Source organism: Euprymna scolopes, chromosome 34, assembly GCF_053919585.1.
Source record: "Euprymna scolopes isolate OS-2025 chromosome 34, ASM5391958v1, whole genome shotgun sequence".
NCBI lineage: Eukaryota > Metazoa > Mollusca > Cephalopoda > Sepiida > Sepiolidae > Euprymna > Euprymna scolopes.
In genome coordinates, this window is record NC_136515.1 from 1,100,312 (window position 1) to 1,110,311 (window position 10,000).

Here is a 10,000-nt window from a genome sequence, read left to right on the forward strand (position 1 = left end):
GGCGATTTTTTTTTTTTTTTTTTTTAACGTTTCTGAATTTTTTGAGATGAGGATTGGTTAATCATATTATTTGGATTCTCCAGATTATTGTTCTCATCTTGAGCGTCTTTTCACATTTCAGTCAATGTAACCTCCGACCTTCTCCAAGATGTCCGCAAGGACCCAGGGTGCAGTGGTTAGAATACTTGGAAAAAAATCGACAGCTAAAGCGATATTCTCCTGATGGTTGAAGGTTCAATTCTCAGTGTGGGCGACCGAAAAATACAATTGCAAACTACTTAAGACCTGTATCCTGTCATGGCTGACAGAACGAGAGTATTTTACCCCCATGAAGTAAATAAAGGGTTTGTCGAAATTCCATCTAAATTCCTAAATTTAGACGAGATACACCTGAAGGTCGGAGGTTACATCGACCAAAATGTGGAATTGGCACTCAAGATGAGAACAGTAGTCTGAAGAATCCAAATAATCAAATGATTATTTCTTAAATTTTTACTTTAAGTTAAGACTCCAATAAAATTTAAGAATGAGGTAGCATTCACCCAGAAAATACTTTATCAGAATTATTTTCAAAATTTTATTATATAACTTTAAAATGGATACAATCCGACATTATGATGTGAAACGGAAGCGGAAGACCGGAGGCTCAACATTTCGCCCGAATTGTGCGGGCTTTTTCAAGAGGTGTGGTCACTGACGAGAGGGTCGATGTTTTTAGTTTTATATATACTGGGGGGAGTGTATACAAAAAAACTATTATACAAAAAATATATTTATTAACCAGTGTCTAGATTATTTTCGTGCAATATAAACATATTCCACTTATCTAAAATAATATTGCACGAAAATAATGTATTTATTTATTTATTTTTTTTATATTTGTATAATAGTTTTATTTGCATACACTCCTCCAGTATATATAAAACTAAAAACATCGACCCTCTCGTCAGTGATCACACCTCTTGAAAAAGCCTGCACAATTCGGGCAAAACGTTGAGCCTTCGGTCTTCCGCTTCCTTTTCACATCATATATATATATATATACACACAAACTTTTTTGTCATTTATTTTCTATATTGCTCTGTAATTACATCGAGCTTCTTAAATTAGGATTGAGATTATATATATATATATATATACACACACACACACATACATATACACACAAGCAAAAGTACCTGTCGTTGACTGGGTTCAAAAACAGCCTACAGAAAATGGACTGATTTATGAAAGTATGATAGGTTATGAAAAGGAAGGGTTGTAAAGAGATAGCTTCGAATTTGGGGATATCAAAACCAAAGCAAAGTATGATGAAAGTAAAAATAAAATAGATAAACTTCATAATTTATTATACCATACCTGTTTACACTGAAACACTTATCACAATATTCTGTGGATCTATATTAAAAAACCTTGTTAAACTTTGTGACATATTTCCATTCTATGGAGGTCAGGCGCGAATGAACACCCCGTAATTTTATTATACAATATTTCTTCAAACTGAAACATAATTATCAAAGTATTCTTATGCAGATAGATATGAAAAGTCTTTATTAAAGTTTGTGCTTATTTACATTCTATGGAGGCCAGGCGCGAACGCAGACCCCACAATTTTATTATACCATCCCTATTTAAGTTAAAACATACTTATCAAAGTATTCTTATGTACATCTATATCAAAAACACTTGTAAACGTTTTTTTTTTTTAAATTTTTAAATTTTTTATTTCCATACTTTGTGGACTAGACGCGAACGCAGACACCACGATTTTAATGAACCACCGTTCCGCCACATCAAACATACCCATTCCTGTGTCGCGATACATCTATCATTATATGTAATCAGTTTTTTTAAAATAGTCAACCATATAGGAGCCTATTCGTGACCAGACACACACACAGACATTCAGCTTTATATATATATATATATGACTATGGTATCTCTGTATTTATTCCTAACTAGCTTTCATGAAGGTAAAATAAAAATACTTTTGATTAAAATAAATATTTAAAAAAAAAAGGCATAGTATTAAAAAGAAAAAAAAGAATTGCAAGCCAATCCACTACCGGGCAAAGCCAGGTCGGGACAGCAAATAGTAAATCATTGTTTACCTTCATAAGTTGAGTGGCACATTTTACTGTTTGGTCATTGTTGTTTTTTAAAAGCAATTCCAATAACGAATGGAGGGCACTTCTAAAAGGTGCATATTTCTCACTAACACCATTATTATCCACCTAAACGAAGAAAAGAAAACAGAAAATAAATATAATAGTGTAATGATTACAATATAATAATATTCGGTTTAACATTGTTTTACATACTGGCATGTGTTGGACAGCCAGAGAAGATTGAGGACATGCGTTCCATGGAAACACAATATAAGAATGATATGATGGATTCGTAACGCAAATCTTAAATACAAACAAAAGAATCTCAAATCTAAGAGGTCACGCATAATCAGTCAAGCTCCAACACCTGTCCCATCACCACAATGTTGCATCCCTGTGCTAGTTTTAGAAGTATTTTAATGGAATGTGCTTTGGTGAACTTGTAGCACTTGTGTCCATTCGACATACATACTCCTGATTAACCTGACAAACAGCAAAATCTCACCCCTTTACTGTTGAGGTTCACAGATGCTGGAAACCCTTCTATTCTAATTGTTTCTTCCTTCAGACTGCTAGACTTTGGAATTCCCTCCCCTTTCCTGCTTCCCTGATTGTATCAGAATGGAGAAATATGTCATGTGAACAGATCTTGCTGCTCAACTCCCCACAGTTCTTTGTTAGATATGATCCCAAATAGTAGCTGCTTATGTTCCAAGTGGCAATATGCCTTGCCTGAGGGTGTGCAAAAAAAAAAAAAAAAAAAAAAAAAAAAGTCTTAAATCAGGGCTCTAAGGAACAAATTTATATTTAACCTTTGACAGCTAAATATTTTCATTTACTAGCCAAACTCAAAATATGACATCTTCGTTCCGTGACGAGTATGTACATAAAAGATTGTTTTTTTTTTGTTTTTTTTAAATAAGTATAATTCTAAATATACAACAAATTTTATGTTGATACTTGAAAGTATAAACATTCCAATCTCTTCAGATGTTTTTTTTAAAACAGCCTTTGTTAAAACGAAAAAAAAAAAAAAAAAAAAAAAAAGTATTTTGTTTCTATTAAACTTTTTATTGCTAAAATAATTTAACTTTGTTCGTTAAAAAGCATTTAAAAAATATAAATGCTTAAAATTCAACGGCTTTTCTCGTGGTCGACGGTGGCCAAATGGATTAGGTCCTTGCTAATGAAGCCAGAGATGGCTTCTGTCGCCGGGTTTGAATCTATCGATTGGTGTTAATCGTGACATCCTGCACTGATGATTCCCGAAAGGATGAAAAACTAGTGTCTGTAGGTATTTAATTATTATAGTAAATTTTATATTTATATATATATATATATATATATATATATATATATATATAAATATAAAAGAGCAAATAGTTAATAAAACATGTTAAAAAACACTTTGAAAAAGAGTTAAAAACATATTTAATCTGAAAAGGAAACAATAAGTGGACAGTCCTTAATCCGCAGAGTTTCGAAGAAATACTTTCCTTCTCATCAGAGGCTAGGAATTAGCAAAATGCGGGATCGGATTTTGCATACAAAAGTATTTGATGAAACTGCAAGTAAGTCAAAGATTTTACTTGATAACAAAAAGTGAAGCAGAGGGAATATGGTAAAGAATTGAAATCACCTTTTCTTCACCATATTCCCTCTGCTTCACTTTTTGTAAATCTCTAAATATTTAACTATAGAGTTGTTCCCCCCACCCCCCAATTTCTGTAAAAAAAAACATGTTAAATATGCAGATATTTTCCTAAACATAAAATTACATTTGCGGAGGATGATCTATTGATTCTAGCTTTACTAGTATTTTAAAATCAATTTATTATTTTAGCATTATTACCAGCAATGGAAGATTTTCTTTAAGCAAAAATCAAATAAAAAAAAATTGTTTTGGCATCGGAAAACAGGCACCAATTTTTTCGATTCCGATACAGATACCTCCAAATTTGTCGATTTTTTTGATTCTCAATTCGGATTAAGCAGCCCAACACGATATATATATATACACATACACACACTAGCCGTATATACCGTGCATTACCAAGTTAAAACAGAGCAGAGGTTTTAGCCACATATTTAAAATACGTCAAATATTCCAACTTCTGTCAATTTTTTTTAAATTAGACATATTACATTCATGGAAACAAAACAACCATCATCAATAAAAATGAAACCAAAGAAAAAAAGAAAGAAAAAAAAAAATTTCATAGAGTAAAGAGGAAAGTCAGTTTAAATAAATTTACTTCCGTTTTTAAACAACTGATGTCTGTAATAATAATGACTAAAAAGCTAATATATAAACGGCCATATGTCTGTCTGTCTCCATATTTTCAAACTATCTCTTCTGAAACTAAAAAGCACAAAGCAGCGCTTGGGTCATCAAATGATTGGAAACATTTTTAATAGTCAACCCAATTTATTTTCCTTTGAACATGTATTGGCGTACATTACATTTACAGTGGTTGCCAGCAAATTCATCCTTAGCTTGCATGTGACTGCAAGAGCTAAAATTTGGACTTGTATGAGCCATTAATTCTATTGTAAAAAAAGTTGCTTTTAATTAAAAAGTTTTAAAACTTTAATTCTATTAACTAAAGTGCATGAAGAATAGTTTTACCTCTAACAAAAGGAAGAGTTCAGCAAGGAATAAAGAAAAGCCGCAAAGCCTGGGTACAGTGTTTGGGTCTGCTATCAACTCCTCTCTCTGTAAATATTCTTTTTCACATCTGGAAGAAATGAAACATTATTTAAATTTATGTTTTCATCAATTTAGTTAATACAAGCAGGAATAGTTATCCAACATTGCCAATGTTAACTCATATACAGGATGACAAAGGAAAAAAAGACAGGAAAAAAAGACAGGAAAAAAAGACAGGAAAAAAAGACAGGAAAAAAGACAGGAAAAAAAGACAGGAAAAAAAGACAGGAAAAAAAGACAGGAAAAAAAGACAGGAAAAAAAGACAGGAAAAAAAGAAAGGAAAAAAAGAAAGGAAAAAAGAAAGGAAAAAAGAAAGGAAAAAAGAAAGGAAAAAAGAAAGGAAAAAAGAAAGGAAAAAAGAAAGGAAAAAAGGAAAAAAAAGGAAAAAAAAGAAAAAGAAAAAAGAAAGAAAAAAAAAGAAAAAAAAAGAAAGAAAAAGAAAAAAAAAGCAAGAAAGAAAAAAAAGAAAGAAAAACGGGCCCCATTTCTGGGTGTTTTGTACGAATGAAATGAAACTTTGGTCATAACCAGTTTATTATATTCAAAATATCACATCAAAACACTATGGTCTTTGGCCTTTTTTCTCCGTTGACTGTAAAATGCTCAGAAAAGCAATTGAATGTCCCGTTTTTTGGGGTCACCCTGTATGTATATATATATATCAAAGCAAAACCTTAGACCAATAAACAACCGCCAAGTAAAGTATCAATAACTCCCCCGATGCTACAGTTTGATCACATGGGATCATACTTTTCCTCCTTCGACCCCCCCCACACCTACTCCCTTCACCCCCACTCAAAAAACCCTACTGCTCACATTCAAAGTATACACTCCACTTTTTTTCCAAAGTGTAAACCACACCCAAATAGCTTATAAAAATAAATAAATAAATAAAAACGAATGTAATCTTAGCTCTTTTCAATATCACTCTTTTTTGGTATGATGAAGTGATCTTTGAATTGGGAATCCACCGAAACATGTATACACATATGTAATCATTAATCTTCGTAAAATAAACACACTAATATATACCTATTAGATTTGACCTTTACGGTCTCTAGCAAACTATTTTGGGTCTAAACATTTGAAATTTTACATAAAGGGTATTCAGACATGCAGCAAGCTTTTTAATCAGTTTTTGGGTAGAAAATTTGGCTGCCAAGAGGTCAAAGTTAAAAAAGTTGACCTTTGCAGACGCTACCAAACTCCAATTTTGGGTCTAAAAACTTGAAATTTTAGATGTAGGTTACGTGGACAGGAGTCATATATATATATATATATATATATATATATATATGTGCTCATAAATTTATCAACAGTACATAAGACTCGAGCAAAGCCGGGCTGAACTGCTAGTGTATATAAGTAAGATAATACTTTTTTTTTCTTTAAATGGCGTTACAAATGAATATTAATTTTTTTTTTTTAAAGTTCAACGACATAAAAAAAAATTTTTTCTTTAAAAAGATATTTACCTTTAAAGACATGATGCTAGCTATCAGTCATTTTTTAAAAAGTTATAAGGTAATATATATAATATATTGCTTATTGCAAAATTACTTTCAATTTCACTCTGAGTGTTGCCACTTTTTTTTTTTTTTTTTTTTTACAAATCAGAATCACCACTTATCAAGGCCCAGAGGTCATTCGAGGATTTGGGGGGGGGGTAATGAGTGTACAGTAGTCAAGGGGATAATATCGTAGTAATCGTTATTAGTGGAAATTTTGTAAAGTGGATTACTTAAGGGGACGGTTCAACAAGAATTTGTTTACGTTGGACTTGAAAACGACCAAATTGTAGTCAGCTGGAAAGGAGAAAAACGGAAAAGAGGCATGCAGAAAAAGAAAGAAGCTTTGTTCATGGAATCTACGTTTAGGTTTAGGTATAAATAAAGAGTGGGGAAAATTATTGATAATGGTTTCAACTAGATGAATGTTTTTTGTGAAAGTTTGGCGGGGGGGGGAATAGATTGGAGTTCAGACGACCTGTTAAAAATTCCTGTGAAATTTGTTAAAATTCTATTTGTTCAATGACGTATGAACTAATGAGTCTTGCAAATAGTAAGCCAGATAATGTGTACATTTGATCTTGAATATATATGAATATATATATATATTAATTTATTATTTTATTAATCATTTGTTCATATATGTATATATTAATTTATTATTTTATTAATCATTTGTTCATATATGTATATATTAATTTATTATTTTATTAATCATTTGTTCATATATATATATATATATATATTAATTTATTATTTTATTAATCATTTGTTCATATATATATATATATATATATATTAATTTATTATTTTATTAATCATTTGTTCATATATATATATATTTTATTAATCATTTGTTCATATATATATATATATATATATATATATAAATTTATTATTTTATTAATCATTTGTTCATATATATATATATTAATTTATTATTTTATCAATCATTTGTTCATATATATATATATTAATTTATTATTTTATCAATCATTTGTTCATATATATATATATTAATTTATTATTTTATCAATCATTTGTTCATATATATATATATTAATTTATTATTTTATCAATCATTTGTTCATATATATATATATATATATATATATATATATAGATAGAGAGAGAGAGAGAGAGAGAGAGACTCTTTATTTTTAAAATGTGTCACATGTACCCAAAATCCTCGTATTTTGGGTCTTCGGACTATTGTTCTCAGTTCAAGTGTTATTTTTATGTTTCGGTTGATGTACCATTCAACCTTTATTCACGCGTATCTTGTCGAACTCTAGAATCTTTCTGGAGGTTCCCTCGAGATCAAAATGTGAAAATAACACCAACGATGAGGAGAGTAGTTTAAAGAACGCAAATAATATGAACAATCAATTCAGAAACATTATATCCAATGCCTTATTTATGGACAATATTGCACTTTTAAAATAAACTAAACATTTTCCTTTAAATTTGTGTATTCTAACCCATTCTTAGTCAATAGATAAAATTTCAACTCAGAGTAAAAAAAAAAAAAAATTAGATATCCCGAGACATAAAAGGTCAAAAAGATCAATATATTTTCTGGAAATTCTAAATAAAAAAAAAGGCACTTTCATAGTTTAATCAAGACATTTATCAAAAAAAAAAAAAAAAAAAAAAAAAAAAAAGGTTATATTGTACATATCCGTTTCGAACTGAAGATCTCCGAAAAAAAATTTCACATAATTTGATCAAGTAGATATTTTCATTTCTTAATGACTTGATTAAACTGTCTGTAAAAATAAAAAGAAAAAAGAAAACACTATAGCTTAGATGTGCCATAGCCCAAAGAGGTTTCTTTTTCTTTTTTTATTAATTTTCCCTTTTTTACTTTTCTTTATTGTTCTGATGATATAATGAAGTTATAACTTATTGTTCATTTAATATATTTGTTTGCTCCTCTTAATTGTGTTGAGCTTTTATCTGGATAAAGATATATTCTTTGATAATATATTTGTATTATAAATATTTGATAAAACTTCCATTATAGCATATTTATTGAGGGGTGTAGCTAGAATGGTCGGACATTCTCGTATGAGATAAAGGCAAAAAGCATCTATGCATTAACATGGAAGGGGAGATTACCTTCAAGTACAACCCTAAGCTGAGAATGGGGCAACGGACTTATACTAAGTAGATATTAATAAGTCTTTCTGACCTCCCACCTTTTTTAATGGAGAGTAGATAATGCATGTTCATGTGTTATCGGCAGCTCCAGTAACTCTCGCTTCTATTTTGTCATTCAGTCCTCATTTCTAATGAGTGATTTTTCTGACAAAAGGTGAAGAAAAAGCTGCTTTCCAGGTCGGTAGTACTTTGTAAACAGTAGCCTGAGATGTTGGAAAATTTCTGTTTCTATGTCTATCCTTGTGGTCATGTCACTAGTAAGGGTGCTGGAGGTAAACATTTCATCTGGGCTAACGTTCTGGTTAATTTTAATGCATCCAAAACCAAGCTTCTATCTTTACATCATCCACGCTCTGATCCCAATCTGGCATCAATTGAAATGGATGGCTCTCATCTTGGGGAGGCTCCATGTTTTGACAAGCTTCTGGGTTTGACCTTTACTCCTGATCTGAAATGGAACATGTACATCAGGTCTGTTGCCAAGGACGCTGGGAAAATGGTGGGATCCTTCTACCACTCCAGAAGATATCTTACTACTGATGCAATTCTCTATTTGTATAAAAGCCAAGTATGGAGTACTGCTGCCACATCTGGGCAGGAGCTGCTAAAAACAGCCTATCCTGCCTTGACAGAGTACAAAATCGACTTTGTGGTTTAGTGAGGGATGCCTTTTTTCTCTTCCCTACAACCTCTCTCCCACAGAAGAGACGTTGCGAGCCTGTCTTTGTTTTATCATTATTTCCATGGCAGGTGCTCGTCTGAGCTCCAATCTCTCGTCCCCCCCTCGCCAATCTTTCACAAGAAAAACCTGTCTAGCTGAAACTACTGTCAATTTTCCCCACTCTTTATCTGTGCCTAAATCCAAACATAGATTCCATGAGCAAAGCTTTCTTAGAACTGCACGCCAGTGGATCTCTCTGCCGCTTGCCTGTTTACCACCTGGCTACAACTTGGATGTCTTCAAATCCAACATAAACTAAACTCCTGACAAACCGCCACTATCAAACCTCCAATACTATCTCATTGATTACTGTACACGCAATAACCTTTATCCCTGAGTGGCCTTCGGGCCTTGATAAGTGGTAACCCCCATGTAAAAAAAAAAAAATTATATATATATATATATTTATGTGGAAATATTCTTAATTCATTTATATTTCCTTTTTATATATATAGCAATCCTTATATAAGAAACTCAATGTGATTTCTAAGTTCAAAATGGCTAATGCAAGCAAACTATAAGTTAATTGCAGCTTCTCTTCCATTTTATTTATTTATTTTTTTTTTTTTTTAAATCATGCCCAAACGCATTTTATTTTCCTTTGGTGGATTGATAGCTGCTATTTCTTCTAAGAAAAGGTCAAAATAGATTCACCGATTGATATAATAATTGAACGAGTGATTTTGTGCTACGAAACAGATACTGTCAAGAATTGTAGGTGTCAACTGAATTAAAGAAATGCATTCTAAGATGGTAAACATCATGAAATTTGTAATATAGACTTGTCAT

General features: G+C 31.2%; 1 protein-coding gene across 1 annotated transcript in view; it reads right to left on the minus strand.

Annotated features, from left to right (window-relative positions):
• Positions 1 to 10,000, minus strand: part of LOC145259070 (polyadenylate-binding protein-interacting protein 1-like) — a 74,429-nt gene that overhangs the window by 9,246 nt on the left and 55,183 nt on the right. The window contains exons 6-7 of the mRNA XM_080116698.1: positions 4,738 to 4,846; positions 2,112 to 2,234 (exon numbers count right to left, since the gene is read on the minus strand). Of these exons, the coding sequence (XP_079972824.1) occupies positions 2,112 to 2,234; positions 4,738 to 4,846 (232 nt within the window). The remainder of the gene's footprint in view (positions 1 to 2,111; positions 2,235 to 4,737; positions 4,847 to 10,000) is intronic.